This window comes from Periplaneta americana, chromosome 14 (assembly GCF_040183065.1).
Source record: "Periplaneta americana isolate PAMFEO1 chromosome 14, P.americana_PAMFEO1_priV1, whole genome shotgun sequence".
NCBI lineage: Eukaryota > Metazoa > Arthropoda > Insecta > Blattodea > Blattidae > Periplaneta > Periplaneta americana.
This window is the reverse complement of record NC_091130.1, coordinates 143174709-143195963: the sequence shown is the minus strand read 5'-3', so window position 1 is coordinate 143195963 and position 21255 is coordinate 143174709. Positions and strand designations below refer to the sequence as shown.

Here is a 21255-nt window from a genome sequence, read left to right as displayed (position 1 = left end):
TTAACTGTACCAGTTGCCCCTATCTGTCTAATTTTAGTGGTCTCCAATACCCTGCCGTTCATATGAAAATTATAGGTTATGTTTACTATATTTAACTTATATTCCTAAATTCGTAATAATTATACATTATAATTAAGCATAATGTAATGTATGATATCCCACACATTCAATTTGTCTGTATTTTAATACTACAGTTGAGTACTGAATTATTGTATTTATCTGCTACCTAACAGACGAAGTAACACAATTGTACGTACACTTATTTTATAGGAGTGGTATGGTAATTAAAGAAGATAGATGTGATAAATTAAAATCACGATATAAATTCTTTTTTATTAAACTTCAAAATAGCTTCAATTCTAAACTTAAAATGTTGCTGCGAACAGATTATGTTAACATGTAAAATTCTCTTCACATTAAAATAACACAGTTTTGTAATTATTTCTGCAATATACTCGTATTATGCAACAAGAAGTAAACGGAACATTACACTAAATAAAGCTTAGCAATGATACGCAATAAAGTTATAATATTTCACTGAACTCCATATACTGAAATAGAAAATCCGAACATATATTACGGCCTGGTGTAGGCCGTATTTCGCATTGTTGTGAAAAGTTGTGTAAACTGTGAAATGTTCGTTATCGGTTGTAATAACTGTAAATGGCTAAAATACAATAATTTGGATAATAATATGGGACAAGGAGACGTTTGTAATACTATAAATTGTATGAAAAAGAGGTCAGAGTTATCCTTCTTCCGAAAGATCCAGAAAGGTGAGTTTATAATAGTACATTATGCAACGAGCCTTTAATGATAGTAATTAAGACGCGAGTATGTTTATGAAACGAGCGCAAGCGAGTTTCATAATTTTCATACGAGCGTCTTAATTACCATTATAAGCAAGTTTCATAGGAATTTTTATGCTCGACCATATTTCTAACTTGAAATTATTCATAAGTATTCATGTTATTGTTATCTGAGTGAGGAGCGGAACTGACAATGTGCAATAGCCTACCTCATAAATTTTGAGATGTGGGCAGATGCAAAAGTATTGATTTTTTCCGAGAAACAAATGTCGACGACCTCGATATAATCTAAAGAGTAAGATAAAATTAATCTTGATATAACCTTGAAATTGAATTCGACATTGAAAAACGAGATGACAAATTGAATTTATTTGAATATTATTTACAATTAACGCTAATTATTATAGTAACAGAACTGACTTTATTTCAAATGTAGGTTATTTATTGTGCAATTGGTGAAATCGATACTTACGCTTTCATATTGCTACAATTCTGATTGGTGGAAGACCTGAACTTTAATGAATAGGTGTACTTTAATGAGGTTCATTAAAGGGCTGCTACCAGGTGTATAATTACTATATTTCGGCATGGTCGAGCATAACATATAATATAGGCCTATGCTTTATGAAAATAATATATAAACCTTACGTATTTCATATTTCAATAGTGGAAGGAACGTGTTAATTTTTTCAAAAGAACACGATATCGGAAGTATAATACATTTTATCGTCTGATAGGGAAAGGATCTGTGATGAGGCGATAGTAGCGATCCTGGTAGTTAGAAACTATCTATGGATGCATATTTAGTAAGTATTGAGCTTCGTGACTGTATATACTAGACTGTGGTCACACGTTAAATGTTATTGTTCAACATTCCTTGTGTTTTGCAACTTCACGTAGTTGACGAAGATTAAGCGTTAATTAATTATATGCGTAGTCTTTTGTTTACATGATATTTTTCAACAGATTCTTTAAAAATATTATCTGTAGTAATGTCACGAGAGGTCTGAGATTTGCCGATAAATCCACGAGCGAAGCGAGTGGATTTATCTGGGAAATCTCAGACCTCGAGTGGCATTTATTAGGACTATTTCGTGAATAAAATAAAAATGTAAATAATATATCCCTAAAATTCGATCACAAAATGTTTATAATTGTTTATTAACGAATACTTAACCTATTCAGACATTGTGAAGTTGAAATACTCGTAGATGAATATCGATTACTGCAATAAAGAAATTCGACGTTATTATTCAGCAATGCCAATTGCGAAAAGCGAAATACAGGTTTAACAATGCTAATTACATGTAATGCACTTTTCTCTCATTATTATAACATAAATAAATTTTCATTATCTGCTGAAATGATAATTTAATTGAACAGTAACAGTGGGGACAGCTATATACCAATGCTTATGTATTCACAGTGAGACATGTTGCTACACAGTGAAGCCATCTCTGTATAGATAGGCCTAATTAAAACACGAATTTTATTACGCCATACGGAAGGCAGTTTGATGAAAAGACATTATTACTATGCAAGGTCATTGGGTTTGATATGCGATGATGTTACATAAATTTGAACATCTGACTTTGTATTAAATGTTTCATTCACAAGATACAATTTTATAGGCTACTTATAGGTTAGGTTACCTGTGGGACCGGGGCCAATGTCAGCTGTGTCTTATTTCGACCGTTACAATCAGTGCTACACGAAAGCATTTTTTATAGCTCGACAAACGCATTCTGGCTGTAGTGTGTAACGGAACTAAAGCTGCATCTACACAGTTCAATATTCCAATCGCGTGTGCGTGCAATCTGGGAAGCATATTGAAAGAATCAAGTTTAAAAGGTACGTTCAATTAAGATGCATGAAGATTTTGTGTCTACATGGTGCGCCGTTTTGAACGTCGTCTTCACTGCGTAAATGTATTAATTAATATTAAATATCAATCTTGCATTCATTGCTTTAAAGTTGAAAGAAAAGTTTAACCATGTAGTTGCATCTCAATGTATTCATAATCATCAATTTACGGGGGAACAGTTGGCGACAACGACTAAACAAAAGAACGACCATGCGATAAATTGATAGCGATAAATCTAGCTGCAAAAATTATGGCAAAGTCTGACTATGATTGGTTGGAATTCAAAATTTCATTACACTTCATTGGTCGAAAATGAAATGATGTCATATAAACGAAGGCCATGATTTAATGTGTGCTTTGTTTTCTCTTTCATTTCAAACGTTTATTATTATGTGATTAATATCCTTAACTGGATTAGCTCTTGATTACCTGAAGACTTACTTATTTTGTTTCTTCATGTGTGTATTAGGAATGTTTTTCGTCATGTGAATATTCAAGTAATTCAGTGTGTTTTCTAGTGACTTTACAGACTTGTTGATTTTACATAGCAACAGTGCTTACAATTATTAATTAACTAATTAATTTCATTCAGCTTTCGTCTTCGTCTAGTTTATTTACGCGTTTTACTTTAATTTATCAGTGATGTCAACCAACATCCCTCTGTGTACTCCTTCTGAATCTACTAACATTTCTTCTGTGACTTGTAATTTATGTGGTAAATCTTTTACTCATCGAGGCATCAATACCCACGTTTCGAGATGTCATACATCAGAAGATTCTTCGCTGGATATTACCCCATCTGCAGCAGGAAGTTCTTCTGATATTTCTACATATATTAGTGCTATCACTGAACCTGATGAATATATTCCGTGCCCACATTGTCCATCAGGTGATACTAGACTTTTTAGAGGTACTCGTGGTCTGCGCATTCATCACTCACGTGTGCATTCTGACATTCAAGATGCAATTCCATCCTCAAATATCACCCACGAAGAGCTTCACTCCATACTCATACAGTGCAAGAAATCTGTTGCTGTCATACGCAGAATCCCCAAGGGAGCTCGCCCATTGGCTGCGGACCGACTTCGACGTCTGATTGACCTTTGCATATCGTTTAATTCCGAAGCCCATTGGGTCAATTTAATGCTTTACGCTTACATTGCTCTTCGTGTTCCTGAAAAGTCTACTAATAAATCACTAATCTCCAAGATTAAGGAAAACATAAACAATTTTCAAAATCCTTCTTTCACCGAGTCTATTCGTACTAAGAAGAAGTCACCACATATCTCCCTGGCGCAACGTATAGAGAGGAAAATTGCTGAAGGAGACATTCGCAACGCTGTTCGTATATTATCATCCGATATGGGGATAGCTGAATACAATCAACTTGCTTACGAAGAATTATTATCAAAACACCCGCCCCCTTCTCGACCATCTACTTTTCCTGATGCTCCTGTTATTACTGCTAATCACCCATCTTTTTCTGAATCTGATGTCCTACACGCCATTAAAAGTTTCCCTCAAGGATCTGCTTCTGGTATTGATGGTCTGCGACCTCAGCATCTAGTTGATTTAGTGTCCATTTCAGCTGGTGACTCTGGTAAAAAGCTCCTTTCATCCATAACTAATCTCTGCAATTTTTTGTCTCAAGGTAAATTAAATGATAATGTACGTACAAATTTCTTTGGTGCCTCTTTGCTTGCAGTTAATAAACCTGGCGGTGGCATACGCCCAATCGCAATAGGTAATACTTTCAGGCGCCTTGTTTCTAAAATTATTTGTCACGCTATTAAGACTGAAAGTGGTCATATTTTTCGACCTCATCAACTAGGATTTGGTTCTCCTAAAGGTTGTGAATCTGTTATACACTCTGTACGATCCTTCTTACATACTTATGATAACTCAGATAAAATTCTATTGAAGATAGATTTTAAGAACGCATTTAACAGCATTGAACGTGATATCATGTTAAACTCTTTTTTAGAAAAATTCCCCAGCTTTTACCCTTTTGTTTGGCAGTCTTATAGATATTCGTCCAATCTATTTTTTAATTCCAAAATTATTTTATCACAAACAGGCTGTCAGCAGGGAGACCCTTTAGGGCCTTTACTCTTCAGTCTTACAGTCCACTCCCTCATCCAAAAATTAACTAGTGACTTAAATCTCTTTTATTTGAATGATGGGACTTTAGCTGGAGATTCCCATGATGTTCTTTGTGATCTACAGAAAATCATTCATCTTGAGTCCGAGCTTGGTCTTGAGATTAATCCTAATAAATGTGAAATTTATTTTTGTTCTGCTATTAACCCAAATATTTTATCTTCTTTCCAGAATATTGCTCCTGGCATTAAAACTGTCACAAAGTCAAATCTGTCCGTCCTGGGTTCTCCCATCTTTTTAGATTCTGTTGATGAAATAGCTACTCAAAAATTGGAGCTCCTGAAAACTCTGTTTGGTCGTCTTGAACATTTTCACCCCCAAGTCTCTTATTTCAGTGTCAAAAATTGCCTATTAATCCCTAAATTCACTTATTTTTTAAGAACTACACCCTTATTTCTTTTTCCTGCTTTTCTCCAGCAGGCAGATGATTTATTAAAACAGTCTTTGCAATCTATTCTAAATACTTCTTTTGACAACGACAGTTGGGTACAGGCTTCTCTCCCAATTAAATTAGGGGGCCTCGGTATTCGTACACTTAATGATATTTGTATACCAGCTTTTTTATCTTCAGTCTTTGGCGTTATTGACTTCATCAAATTTATTTTCCCTATTTACAGTGATGCTGTCGACATTTGCTATGTTCCTGAAGCTTTAAATAAGTGGTACGAAAAAACGAATAACTTTGCTCCTCCCCAGAATCCAGCCATTCAAAAAGCCTGGGATGAGATTATTGCAGGTCAAATACTTGATTCTCTTATATCCTCTTTCACATCTGACAAGGACATCGCTCGTATTAAAGCTCTCCAAGAGAAGGAATCTGGATCTTGGCTCCATGCTCTGCCTTCCTCCTATGTTGGTACATTGATGGACGGTAAATCTTTCCAAATCGCTACTGCATTGCGTCTGGGCTGCAAAATTTGCCATGTACACCAATGTATATGCGGAGAGACTGTGGATTCCTTTGGACATCATGCCTTAAGCTGTGCTAGAAGTAAAGGTCGCATTCCTAGGCATTCTGCTATTAATAACATCATTAGTAGATCTTTAACCTCCTGTGACATTCCAACTCTTCTTGAACCATCTGGTATTAGCCGGTCGGATGGTAAACGACCTGACGGCTTGACATTAATTCCTTGGTCCAAAGGTAAATCACTCATCTGGGATTTTACATGTGTAGATACATTAGCCCTTTCCCATTTAAAATCTTCTGTCAATTGTGCCGGATCTGCTGCTGAATCCGCTTATCATGCTAAACGACGCAAATATGAACATTTAACATCAAATTACATCTTCGTCGCTTTTGCAGTTGAGACCTTTGGTCCGTGGTGTAGAGACGCTAAAGATCTACTCACCCAAATTGGTACACGCCTACTGTCCCGTACCGGCGATCCTAGATGTATCAATTTCCTTCGTCAACGCATTGGAATAGCGGTTCAGCGAGGGAATGCTGCCTCCATCCTGGGATCATTTCCTAACTCTGTTTCGTTAGAAGAGATCTTTCTCATTTAATGTGTAGCGTACCTGCTTGAGCACGGGTAGAAAGTTCGCAAGAACAAAACTTCCACGAAGAAAGGAGAGGGGATGTCCGATCTTTACTGAAGCCATGGTCGAGAATATCCACAAGGCGAGGTGCTCCCCATCGGCAACATGAAGATCAACTCTATGTCTGAGTTACGACGGCTGGCCGGCGTCAAGAGCATGGGCGATGCGGAATGCCCCACGCTGCTGTACATCGAGATCTGCAGCGAGCAGGACGACCCCAGGCAGCGCCCCAACTTCGGCGTCAAGTGCAAGATCTTCGAACTGGACGCTTGCCAAGGCATCGGAAAGGTGTGTCTGGTGTACATTCACAAGAGCGATTGCGAATCCGATCTAAAACGAGAGGACCCCAAGATCTGGCTGCTGGACAGAAGTTTCGAGTGGCACTACCTGGCTGCAGACTTCACGCAGTACTTCCGCATGATGCGGGTACACCAGGGTCTCCCCCAGTGGCAGTTCAAATTCACGCCCATGGACCTAACACCGTGGGCTGAGCAAATGTTCGTGTTGATCGCACCGCATCTGCTCCAATCTGATGTGAATAACCCACTCACACAGAGCGTGGACTGGTGTGACATGCCGTATAACCACCTCGACCCTGCGATCTTAATTGAACTAATTTATTTCCAATTAATTCAATTAATTTTAAATTACTCTTAGTTTATTGCAATGTAATCTATTTTGATTAATTCATTTTATTTCTTTGAAAAAAAAAATTCGGAATTGACAAAAAAAAAATAAAATATTGCATAGCAATAGAACTATTTCAGATTATATTAAAAACTAGCTAGAGAGTGTCCTTTAAAATTTTCTCGATGACATCTTAACTTACATAACAGTAGTCACAATTACTTTTGAAAAATCCTGTGTATGAATTATGTTTGTGTAAGTAAAAATAAAATATAATATTTACTCTAATAATTTGGCCACAACTGTAAATTTTTATTTATTTTTTATTTTTTTACTTCTGTTGAGAATAAGGTTTTTATTTGTCTCTGCTCAGGCAGCAGGTTAAAGTGAATGAACAAATGTGTATTTCAAACTGATGTCTTCAGAATGTAAGCTGACTTGCTTTTAAACAAAACTGGATAACTTGGTTCTTTTTACTTATAAGAATGTGCTCGTTGAATTGTATTCAGAATGCTACCATGTCAAGAACGAAATTATATCAGTGTTGTATTCAGCATCATTTTGATAACCATTACGTCCATAAAGTATGTAATGACGAAATGCTTAGTTTAGTAACGATTGTGTTGCATTGTATGCTACAGAGAATCTGTAGTTTCATGAAGCGCTTGATACTCGACAGTTCTAAAATGTCTTTCTTCTCTGTTATTATCTATTTTTTTACTCTCTTTTCTGTTACCAACATACATTGTCATAGAAACATGGTGAATTCTGGATACATGTGCGTTTTTCTTGCCTTATAATTTGTTTTTGTCTTTCTTTTCTGGTTATTTTTAGGAAAACTCATGTGTATTTTGATAAATTTGTAGAATCCTAATAAAAGTCAAGTAGTCACTGAAATAATTATACTTATGTTAGACACAGTTTTATATTTATAATAAATCCCGCGACGTAGCATCGTGGTCTAAAGCATCATGCTTAGGAAACGCGTTACGGATTGGGCGCTGATTCGAGTCCTTATGGGGGTAAAGTTTCTCATGAAATTTCGAACAGTCTACGACAGCCGTGGCGAAAATGTCTTCGTGCGTCGAGCCAGTGTAAGATGCAACGTGCATAGCACCTATGGAGGGAGGCGGACACCCGAAGGGGAAGTGAAGCAACTGTCTGACTTAGTAGCGGATTTTCATTTTCCTTATGTCAAGCACTTAAATATAATTTTAGACAATATAAGGTTACAAACTAATGTTTAGTACGTGTAACGAAGAAAGAAAAGAACAAGAAAACATAGGACACAATATCACAACCTAAAATTAACTGTCTTCAGAATGTCTCTGCGACAAAGTTTCAAAATCAGGAATTATGTCACTTACTGCCAGTCGTAGTTGATCACGAAGGTATTTGTCTGTCAGTCGTGATCTAAATTTGGTTTTTTACTATTTTCATTGTTGAACATAATTTTTCACAAACATAAGTTGTAGCGAACATGGCTTCAACAGAGCAAGCGAAAGAACAAAGCTTCGGATATTTATTTTTTGACAAAGATTTCAAAGTTCAACATTTGTCAAGTTCTTACATCTAGCTTTCATTTAACATCACATTATAAATCTGTGAGTTTAAATTGAAGATCTAACCGCATTATTCGTACATCTGCTGAAAAAGGACCGACGTACAGAGATGATGATGATGATGATAAATAATAATAATAATAATAATAATAATAATAATAATAATAATAATAATAATAATAATAACAATAACAACAACACTTAACCATTTAATGTTTCATCAGTAACATGTAGTAACTTATAATGCCGTTTTATGGTTATACAACCGTTTTCCTAGTTAAACTTGTGAACAAATCATGCATTTAATATTCTCATCATATTGTCAGCAAAAAAATGCGTCCTCCCATCCTAGTTGAAACTTTCGTTTTTATAGAGGTACATGGTTTCGAGAGAGACATTGCGATGATGCGCCACTCGCAGGTCAGAGACAAATACAAATGGAACGGAGTTTGACTCCAGTGAGTGAGAGGGTGGGGGTTGTAGGTAGGAAGCAAGGGAAATGCACTGCGAGCCACAATGTGCTCGTGAGTCGCATTTTCGCCACGGCTGGTCTACACGACCCGTGCTCACCCGGCATCGTGATGAATTTGGGAGCTACAGTGATTAGCGAAATCCGGTTCCTCGAGCAAGCTGTAAAGGCTAGGAGGATCATCGTGCTAACCACACGTTACCCTAGTACTGGTTGTATTATCGTTCACCTCTTCTGAGGCATGTGGACGTAGGTCAGCAGCTGAATAATAGGCCTTGGCCGGCATGGGCTATCGAGCAATGAATTTGTTTTTTTTTTTTTTTTTTTACGTTTATACATGTGTGAGACACGTGACTCAAATTACGTATGCAGTAACCGAGCTCGGTTAAGACGCTGACGAGGAGTATATTGGCATGCATTCTCAGTTGTAGCGGAATCCTCTAATCCTGCTACAGTTAACTCCATGTCAAGAAGGTGAAAGCGTAACGCGTTCTGACTGATAATTACTTCTCCAGCAACAGCATTTCATGTAGGTGTAGGGAAAATGCTCTAGCTTCAGGAATTGAACTGATGATTGCTGAAACAAAATCTCAGTTTCAGTGATTTTACAGAAGAGACAAAAAACATAATTACAGAAAGCTTACTATGTAATTTCAAATAATGTTTGTTTCACATGTTTCTTTAATATAGCCTACAGGATTAGTTCAAAGTCCTGCACCACCTAAATAACTTTTGAAGCATATGGTTCAGTGACATGAAACTTGGTATGTGAGGATAACCATATACTAAGAACTCAATAATGGTATTACCACAATCTACTATATACAGTCACGAAGCTTGAGTTTTGAGGGTGCTAGAAACAATAGACTGTGACGGTACTATTTTACATTGCCTGTAATGAGGCGATATTAGCGATCCTAGTGGTGAGCAACTATCTAATGTTTGCATATTTACTACGTATTGAGCTTCGCGACTGTATATACTAGACTGTGGTATTAACGAGTTTTTTCTCTCCAACTCTCTTATTTTAAATGGAACACCCAATATATTTTTTTATTTTTGAATAGTACTCATTAGGATCTTTTCAAAAAACACCCACACTCGATAATTCTGTACAAATTCAGTGTTGCTAAGTCAAGAAAACAGAAAAGTGTATCGAATATTAAAATAATAAAAGCACCACCTAAATAACTTTTGAACCATACGGTTGAGTGATATGAAACTTGGTATGTGAGGATAACCATATACTAAGAACTCAATAATGGTATTACCGAGTTTTTCTACTTCCGGTTTAACCGGAAGTAACTCCAACTCTCTTATTTTAAATGGAACACCCAATATATATATTTTTATTTTTGAATAGTGCTCATTAGGAGCTTTTCAAAAAATACCCACACTCGATAATTCTGTACAAATTCAGTGTTGCTAAGCCAAGAAAACAGAAAAGTGTATCGAATATAAAAATAATAAAAGCACCACCTAAATAACTTTTGAAGCATACGGTTCAGTGATATGAAACTTGGTATGTGAGGATAACCATACACTAAGAACTCAATAATGGTATTACCAAGTTTTTTCTACTTCCGGTTTAACCGGAAGTAACTCAAACTCTCTTATTTTAAATGGAACACCCAATATATATTTTTATTTTTGAATAGTGCTCATTAAGAGCTTTTCAAGAAGTACCCACACTCGATACTTCTGTACAAATTCAGTGTTGCAAAGTCAAGAAAACAGAAAAGTGTATCGAATATTAAAATAATAAAATACTCCTTCTTTAACAAAAACAAAACAAAGCTAGCTCACCTTCTAAATTATGTGTTCAAATTGGTAGCCCTCAGCTGCTTTACAATGTGTCACTTTATCGTAGAAACCATTTAAGGAATGATTTAACCAGGCTTTAGGAATATCTTGCACCACTTCCATTTTTATTTAGCAACGCTGAATTTCTACAGAAGTATCAAGTGTGGGTACTTTTTGAAAATCTCTTAATGAGCTTTATTCAAAAATAAAAAAATATATTGGATGTTCCATTTAAAATAAGATAGTTGGAGTTACTTCCGGTTAAACCGGAAGTAGAAAAAACTCGGTAATACCATTATTGAGTTCCTAGCATATGGTTATCCTCACATACCAAGTTTCATATCACTGAACCGTATGCTTCAAAAGTTATTTAGGTGGTGCTTTTATTATTTTAATATTCGATACACTTTTCTGTTTTCTTGACTTAGCAACAATGAATTTGTACAGAAGTATCGAGTGTGGGCACTTTTTGAAAAGCTCTTAATGAGCACCATTCAAAAATAAAAAAATATATATTGGGTGTTCCATTTAAAATACGAGAGTTGGAGTTACTTCCGGTTAAACCGGAAGTATAAAAAACTTGGTATTGAGTTCTTAGTATATGGTTATCCTCACGTACCAAGTTTCATGTCACTGAACCGTATGCTTCAAAAGTTATTTAGGTGGCGCGGAACTTTTAACTAACCCTGTATATTATACCTAATACTGCAGAAGAACTTTTTGTGTATGCAACTGATGTATAAAATATGCACTCTTTTAAATTGACTTATTCTGTTTCAACACTTGATAGAACGAAAATGACAAGATTTCGATTACACATACAAAATTGCTTTATTTTAACACCAGTAGCAAATTATTATAGAGTTGATATAAGTATCATTGTATATTGTACGAATGGAAATATAAAAATTGGAGATTTATCCTTTGAAGACGTGGAAAATTCAAATATCTTGGAGCAACAATAATAAATATAAATGACACTCGGGAGGAAATTAAACACAGAATAAATATGAGAAATGCCTGTTATATTCAGTGGAGAAGCTTTTGTCATCTAGTCTGTTGTCAAAAAATCTGAAAGTTAGAATTTATAAAAAAATTTATATTACCGGTTGTTCTTTATGGTTGTGAAACTTGTACTCTCACTTTGAGAGAGGAACAGAGATTAAGAGCGTTTGAGAATAAGGTTCTTAGGAAAATATTTGGGGCTGAGAGGGATGAAGTTACAGGAGAATGAAGAAAGTTACACAACACAGAACTGCACGCATTGTATTCTTCACCTGACATAATTAGGAACATTAAATCCAGACGTTTGAGATGGGCGGGGCATGTAGCACGTTTGGGCGAATCCAGAAATGCATATAGAGTGTTAGTTGGGAGACCGGAGGGAAAAATACCTTTGGGGAGGCCGAGACGTAGATGGGAGGATAATTTTATAATGGATTTGAGGGAGGTGGGATATAATGATAGAGACTGGATTAATCTTGCACTGTCATTGTTTAGCCTGATTGTTGCAATTTATTAAACATGGAGCATAAAATAGTGAGCAACGAGGATTTATTGCAAAATATTATTATCTAAATCAGCGGTGACCAAAACTCGAGCTGCAGTGATTACAAGCGACAGACAGCCTATGAAGTAAGGAGACGGAGGAAAGGTACTTGGTATGAAAACTACAACCAGTGGTGGTTCCTGTACTAACATCTTGATCAATCCCGCGGATAAAAATCTCAAGCTTTGCTGTATCAGTAATGTCACTGCTGTCATCAAGAGCCAGCGAATATCATACGATTTTTCTTACTTCTTTTTTTAACCTTCCTCTTGAATATAATCAGGAATTTTCTAAATTCTTCTCTCGATACTTGGTCGAGAAATTCGTAGTTTTTCAAAATTAAAAACTTCTTATGGACAAGTTATTTAAGCTATTTTGAAATTCTGTTCCATTAAAATGCTTTAGAGCACGAGATATTTCAAACCCCATTAGGTAGCTGACTACCTTATATTTATTTATGTCATCTTGCTCTTCCTGGCTAAGATTTAAGACAATATTTTATTAAATGAATAACTAATAAATAGTTATCCTCATCTAAAGATTAAGAAGATTAAAATTGAGATAAAACCTAATAATTTTATCCTTCTAGGGATAAGATCTAAAAAATATCAATATTCATGCACGTACAGAAGAATTGAATCGGTCATTGCAGAAAGGGGATAAGTCATGAAAAACGCGAAAATGAGTTAAGAGTGCCATTGCTTTCTCCAGACCTACACACACATTTACATACAGAAATGGAACAAATTTGCTCATTCTCAACGCAAAGCAGAGTACCATAAGCAGCGCAGTCATTGCAGAAAGGGGACAAGTCAGCGACTTACCTTCTTCCTGCACTGACTGACGACGTGACGCAACAGAGTGCCGCGGATCTAATAAGTTACGAGCCCATCAGCTGATAAGGAAAATGACAGATAAGCTAGAAGTAGTAAGGGGAAGAAAACTGTGTTGTTAGTGGTAAACGTAAACGCAATGAAATTAACTACCGCAGAAATGTAAATAAGAAAAATAAACTGAAGGCATTGGAACGTCAATTCCATTGGGAACTCTGTAGCAAACCGTACGACAGGAGAACAATGTGGGTAAGAAACTACTCTTTGTTTGTTTAGACGCAACTTTGGGTCATCAATTTTCAACATTCACAATTTCAAAGACCATACGGTGCACTTCTATTCCTATCATGAAGGTATAGGCCACAAATCTTCAAATGAAGTGTGTTCCTTCTGAACTACATTGAAAATAATGTTCCTTCTTCAGTCAAGGAATTGTATCTTTTCTCTGATAATTGTGGAGGGCAAAATAAAAATCATACCTTAATTCGATTGTTGCTTGCACTGACCCAAATGGGGAGATTTAACAAAATCATTCACTATTTTCCACAACGAGGCCATTCATTTCTTCCCTGTGACCGCAACTTTGGTGTAGTGAAGCGCAAACTAAGTAAGACAGACAGGGTATATGTACCAGACCAATACAACACCTTGATCCACCAGGCAAACACAAACAACAGATTTTCTGTAGAATCAGTTACTAATGATATTTTGAATTTTAAATACTGGTGCAGAGTATTACAAGAAAACTACCTGCACATTAGACACACTGAGGAAAAAAGGGAAAGATAATATGTTTTCTTCAGCACAATTCAGTGAATTTGTTCACTCTAAAGATGATCCAGGATGTGTGAGTGAAATGAGGAAACACAGATTCCGTATGAAAAAACCAGGTTCTGGACGCATAGTAATGCCTACACATAAGCATACAATGGGAAAATTCCCATTAATACGAAAAAAAAAAAAACTTGGAGACGTATCGAAAGTGAGGCAATACCTTCCATTGGAACACACTTTCTTTTACGAAGAGATCCTGAACTGGCCACCTTGTGACAAGGAATCTACAAATGACGTGGCTTCCAACGTCTAACAATACACTCTATAACAAATTGAAACAAATGATTTTGTGTAGTACTTTAGTGTATTTTTATTGTGCTCTCCTATATGCAGTTTTAAGTATTAGTTTGAAAGTAGAGTTTTGATTTAAAACTGTGATATAAAATCACATATTGGTACATTTCTGTAGTAGGAATAATGACTAAAATGCAAAAATAATTATGTAAATGGTGATAGTAATGTAGTAATTACACACAAAAACATCGTTATCATTGTAATTATTAACATTTAGTTTGATTTCAAACATTACATTAGCCCAAAATTGTAAATTATATATTTTTTTCTTTTATATTTAACAATTCCTTGCAGAAAGGGGATAAGTCATGGTTCGATTAAAGAACTTTAAACAAAAATGTTTGAGATGTCAGATGTCTAACATGATGTATTATACTTCACTATTCATAAACAAAGGAAGAAAAAATATTTATAATGATTACTCCATTATTGGAAGAATAAAACAGTTTTTATTGATTATCTCAAAAGTAAGATTTTATGACTTATCCCCTCTGCAATGACCGATTCAATTACAGAAACACACACTTAGTGATCAGTAATAATAATAATAATAATAATAATAATAATAATAATAATAATAATAATAATAATAATAATACATTATTCAGCGTTGCAATTAATGTTTCTATATACTCCTAATTGAACCGTTGTGCAAAGTAAACATATTGCATTTTGTCCGACAGAACAACAAATAAGTTCTTTTCCTCATTATTTACGAAACCACCTCTTACTGCTTGTAGAGACAGAGTTTGTAGAGCGACATGATACCGCCACTGCTTGCCTTCAGTACGTGAATGAAACACACAGCAATGTACAGGAAACTCCTCGTACCCGTTTGAATGTCTGTGATTACTCGATGTAATCACAGCACCCGCTTTGGCCACCGCTGTTCTAAATGGTCCATGCGCAGAAGCTGTTCGTAGGGAGTTTCGCCGCCACTTTTAACTAGTCATGTCTTCTTCACATGCGATAAAAACCTGGGTCCACAATTTAGATGAAACAGGATCAGCACTAAAGAGTAGAGTAAGTTTAGTGGAAACGAAGCATTCGCTTTCAATCAAGAGTCGACATCCGAAGAGCTTTAGATTCAACAGTGAACGAGATATCAAGAAATGCTGCTGCAGATGGAGTCCGCCGTCTTCCAAGAATTTGGCCACATATTGTTGACATGATACGAGACTATATTTGAATCGGAGATTGCAGAAACAGCACATGTCATGAAAACTAAATTTTTCAATAGACACAAAAAAACGGTATTACTGATGATAATTCCATAAAGATGTCCACAAACATCGCAGCAGTACGATCGGTGCCAGGTCGTTCCTTTCATGATCAAAACTGTCCTCATCCAGGATGCAGCGAAGTAGAAACCCTTGGGCATGTTTTGGGTTATTGCCCTAAAGGAGAACTACTGAGGAACAATCGCCACCATAAAGTGAGAAGCTCCATCGCAACCACTCTTCGGAAGGCAAAGTGGGAGGTTTACGAAGAAGTGCACTGCTTGGCTGAGAATGGGTCAACGAGAAGAGCAGACATTATAGCCATTGATCGCCGGAATCAAAGAAGCCTCATTCTTGACCCCACTGTCCGTTTTGAGAAGGATGATCAACAAGCCAATAACGTTAACGATGAAAAGAAGTCTATTTACAACCCATGTATTCCTCACTTCAGTGAGAGATACAAAATGAATACATGGGAAGTTAAAGGACTTCTTTTTGGCGCTAGGGGAACTTCATTTAAGTTAACCAAAACCATTCTCCTTTCTCTTACATTTTCTAATGAGGACATTAACAAAATTTGTCTAATGGTATTGAGAGATTCATTATCCATTTTACACAATCATTGTATAATACTATGTAATTTTTTTTACTTCATTTCATTACTCTTCAATTTATTTTCATCTCATGTTTATTCCGAAATAAAATTGTACTTTATTTTTAAAAATATCATTGTTCCGTATTCTCTCCACAATCATATTGTATTTTTAATTTAACCTCTGCTTTGTATTCTGGATCCTAGTGGTCAGCCGTAGATTTCGGCCAGATGTCCCAACTTGTGGAATTTGTGCAGCATTATATACCGAAAACGTTGGTTTAACTGCTACATTTTGTATAATGTTAACGTCCGGACTACACTGTTTTAAATTATACCTTCAGCATACCGTATGTTGGAAATTATTTAAAAAACGCTGTATGATACAAATGATTTTAAATTACTGGAGGAAGCACGTTGATGAAAAATTTCTCCTTTCACACAACCATATCATTGCAACTGTATTTGTCAGGTAAAAGTGTTGCTCTTCGCAGACGAGACAAAAGTAATTCTCTTCTGTCAAGAATATCAGCGTGAGCTCACAGCTAATCTTTTCAGCTGTTAAGCGAGAGCTGACGGACGAAAGTAAGTGGGTCGGGATCAATAACAACAAAATATTAATTACTAATGGAAAACATGATATGACGAGTCTTGTTGTCAACGTCTGTCAATTTGGCTCATGTTTTTTTGTGGTACATAGAATAAAACACTTTCCCAGGGACCTGAGAAAAAATACTTTATTGACTTTATACATAACACTATATTAAGAACAAAGTAAGAGGTAAAATACAGAACAATATGATTAAATGCTCAAGGTTTATACAATCTTCACATACAACTTCCTTGCTATCTACATCATCATCTTATGATTTAAAATTTCAATTCTTCTCAGTAATATTTAAGAGTAAATTTGTCATGATTAACAAATAAAATTAAGTCAAATTAGATTGAGAACTAACAATTCCATCCCATTTCAAATAATACTGAAACAGTCTTGCACATCATTGCACCTTCCACGTTGGGGTAAAATTCTGAAACAGAAATGAACAATAGTGAAAATTAAACCAGCAGTAGAGCCGGGTAGAATATCATACATGAAATCATTCTAGTTAAATAATCATCTCTGTGAATGGTTCGCATGTACGACGGCGATATCGCGAAATGATAAGCTTTAGTCAACAGAAGGTCATGGAATGTATACCTCTCAGTTTTAGTCGAATTTGTTGTTGACTTCTATACCGGGTGAACTGGATTTTGTTAGACACCAAATATATTTTACAGTTATGCTACCATATAAGTGACAGTTGGCGAAGTGTTTAAGTGATAAAATACACAAAATTTTGCAAGTGTTATTTAAATGTCATTTCCGGTTTAACCGGAAATTATCCTTTCTTATTTCAAACGGAACACCCTGTATATTAGTAGATATTTTTCCTCCTCTCTAAATTCTGAATCCAAAGATGTATAACACGTCCAAATTTGAAGTGATAATCTTTTGTTTAATTCAACAAACTGCAATACTCGTTGCTTTGGAGGAATATCAAAAATGTTATTAATTTATTACGATACGTACAATAATAGTACATTATGCAACGAGCCTATAATGGTAGTAATTAAGACGCGAGTATGTTTATGAAACGAGCGCAAGCGAGTTTCATAATTTTCATACGAGCGTAATAATTACCATTACAGGCAAGTTCCATACGACTTTTTATGCCCGACCATATTTCTAACTTGAAATTATTCATAAGTATTCATGTTATTCTTATCTGACTGAGGAGCGGAACTGACCTTGTGCAATACCTCGTAAATTGTGAGATGTGCGCAGACGCGAAAGTATTGATTTTTTCCCGAGAAACAAATGTCGACATTGACCTTGATATAATCTAGAGAGTAAAATAAACATTAATTTTGATATAATCTTGAAATTGAATTAGACATTGAAAAACGAGATGACAAATTGAATTTATTTGAATATTATTTACAATTAACGCTAATTATTATAGTAACAGAACTGACTTTATTTCAAATATAGGTGATTTATTGATTTATTGTTGTCTTTCGATTGCATATCCGAGAATAATCGATACTTGCGCTTTCATATTGCTACAATGGTATTTTCTGATTGGTGGAATACCTCAACTTTAATGAATAGGTGTACTTTAATGAGGTCCATTAAAGGCTGCTACCAGGTGTATAATTACTACATTTCGGCATGGTCGAGCATAAAATTAATTTTCCTCCTCAGAATCAACAATTAAAATATAATAATCATAGACAACACTAAAGTTTCAATAAATGTAAACATTCCAGCACCCATAAAACTATCAGAAACAGTTGACATGGAACAACAATAAACAAATAAGTAAGGGAGGCCATGTATAATTGCAGTATTTTAGTTATATGCGTCCTAGACTGTGTCTGATAAGTATTTTTGTTTGTGCAAATGACCAGGAAACAATACTGCCAGGAGTTAAATCGGTGGGCTTAAGTCGTGAAAAGTACATTACTTTTTTTCAAACATTTTTTTCTTTCAATTACATACCGTCTGCTGCCTGGAGGATGGACACACACATATATAACAGCAATCTGTCTTCTCACATACAATTCTCAAGAACTGAAACATTCAGGTGCAAACCAAAACAACCTTTGCTTAGTGAGGGACAACAAACATTGAATCAACAAACAGTGAAGCTAATGAATTATACACATTGTTCAAACACAGACAGAACGCTGCAATTAGCTCTGTGGACAGTGTCACACTTAACACGTATAGAGGCGTCAATGCTCACTTTACAGATTCCTGCAGGCAGGACTCATCGGGAACAATGCGCAGAAGCGTTTCAATCCTGAATTCGAGAGCGATGATCTTTTTCCAGGGTTGTTGCCTCCATTGAAGTATCCGTCGTCATTTCCTGAATCAGGAATGTATCCGTTGGCACAGCTGTCGTCTCCTGTGTTCACACACCTCTTGCCAGGGTTGTTACCGCCGTTCAAATAGTCGTCATCAGTCCCTGAAGGAGGAATATATCCGTTACCACAGCTGTCATCTCCGGTGTTCCAACATTTCAACCAAGCTGCGTGAAGTTGTTGCGCAGTTAGACCATGCAATGTTGCTCTTTTTCCAGGGTTGTTGCCTCCATTGAAGTATCCGTCGTCATTTCCTGAATCCGGAATGTATCCGTTGGCACAGCTGTCGTCCCCTGTGTTCACACATCTTTTGCCAGGGTTGTTGCCTCCGTTCAAATAGCCGTCATCAATTCCTGAAGGAGGAATATATCCGTTACCACAGCTGTCATCCCCAGTGTTCCAGCATTTCAACCAAGCTGCGTGAAGTTGTTGCGGTGTCAGACTATGCAATGTTGCTCTTTTCCCAGGGTTGTTCCCTCCATTGAAGTATCCGTCGTCATTTCCTGAATCCGGAATGTATCCGTTGGCACAGCTGTCGTCCCCTGTGTTCACACATCTTTTTCCAGGATTGTTGCCGCCGTTCAAATAGTCGTCATCAGTCCCTGAAGGGGGAATATATCCGTTACCACAGCTGTCATCTCCGGTGTTCCAACATTTCAACCAAGCTGCGTGAAGTTGTTGCGCAGTTAGACCATGCAATGTTGCTCTTTTTCCAGGGTTGTTGCCTCCATTGAAGTATCCGTCGTCATTTCCTGAATCCGGAATGTATCCGTTGGCACAGCTATCGTCCCCTGTGTTCACACATCTTTTTCCAGGGTTGTTGCCTCCATTCAAGTATCCGCCGTCAATTACCGAATCAGGAATGTATACGTTGGCACAGCTGTCATCCCCAGTGTTCCAGCATTTCAACCAAGCTGCATGAAGTTGTTGGGGAGTCAAACCATGCAATTTTGATCTTTTGCCAGGGTTGTTGCCTCCATTGAAGTATCCGTCGTCATTTCCTGAATCAGGAATGTATCCGTTGGCACAGCTGTCGTCCCCTGTGTTCACACATCTTTTGCCAGGGTTGTTGCCGCCATTGAAGTATCCGTCGTCATTTCCTGAATCCGGAATGTATCCGTTGGCACAGCTGTCGTCTCCAGTGTTGACACATCTCTTGGCCCGTTCGTTGCTGTTAGGGGCACACACAGAACAGAAATAGATTATTAGCATGATGCACTAAGAAATACATACTACCTCCCAATGGGGCTTATTGAGTGTTGTCGGAACTTCGCCGACGCCGTTTTCCTGGTGAATCCAGCGATCTCCAATACTTGTTCTCCTCAACTGCACCGATGAAGTCTCGGTTGTCACAGCTGTGAGACAGTCCCGCGTTTATGAGACAAGACGTCCGCTTCCTGAAAGTCCATTAAATGACATTATAGTTCACAACAGGGACAACAGGGACAGGGACAGGGACAAATTCCACTGACTCCACATTAAAAAGAATAGGCTATGTATCTCTAGTAAGTTATTCACTAATTTTTATACGACCATAAAACGATCGGGTCCGGGTTAAAATCCTGGTTGGGACAAGTTACCTGGGTGGGGTGGATGAAGTACTAAATTTTTTAAATTCGAAACTACACGTCGGTGGGATTTTTTTATGACTTGGCTAAAGCGTTTGATTGTGTAGACCACAATATATTAGTAAAAAAATTGAAGTTTTATGGTTTTCCCTCAACACAGTAAGAGCAAAGGCTGGGTAACGCTGGACCCTGGACCCATTTCGCTGGCATTAACACCTTCATCTCATTCGGACGCTACATAACCATAGCAGTTGATGAAGCATCTTAAAATAACTAATTAAAAATTATATGAAACAACGAGTTATAGTCAGGAAAAGAGAAGAAATGCCAGAGAGAAGCCAAAAAGAGGATGAGTACGTCAAGGACGCCCTTTAGCACTTACCCTATCCAACATATACTGTACTTGGAGGATTTAGTGAAGAACTGTTTTCAGAGCATGGGAAGGGTGACGGTAGGAGGAAGAAGAAGAAAGTGCATAAGATTTTATGATGATATGGCGTTGTTAGCAGAAGAGGAGACGATAGTAAGGGATATGCTACTGGAGCTAAATGATGGGATTAAGATAATGCCAATAAGGCAAAGATCGTGGTTATCGAAAGAAAAATAAAGAATTTCGAAA

General features: G+C 36.6%; 1 protein-coding gene across 1 annotated transcript in view; it reads right to left on the bottom strand.

Moving 5' to 3' along the window:
• Positions 1-16876: 16876 nt before the first annotated feature.
• Positions 16877-21255, bottom strand: part of LOC138713785 (uncharacterized transmembrane protein DDB_G0289901-like) — a 106012-nt gene continuing 101633 nt past the window's right edge. Inside the window, exons 3-4 of the mRNA XM_069846203.1 lie at positions 18951-20239; positions 16877-17189 (exon numbers count right to left, since the gene is read on the bottom strand). Of these exons, the coding sequence (XP_069702304.1) occupies positions 18952-20239 (1288 nt within the window). The 3' untranslated portion in view covers positions 16877-17189; position 18951. The remainder of the gene's footprint in view (positions 17190-18950; positions 20240-21255) is intronic.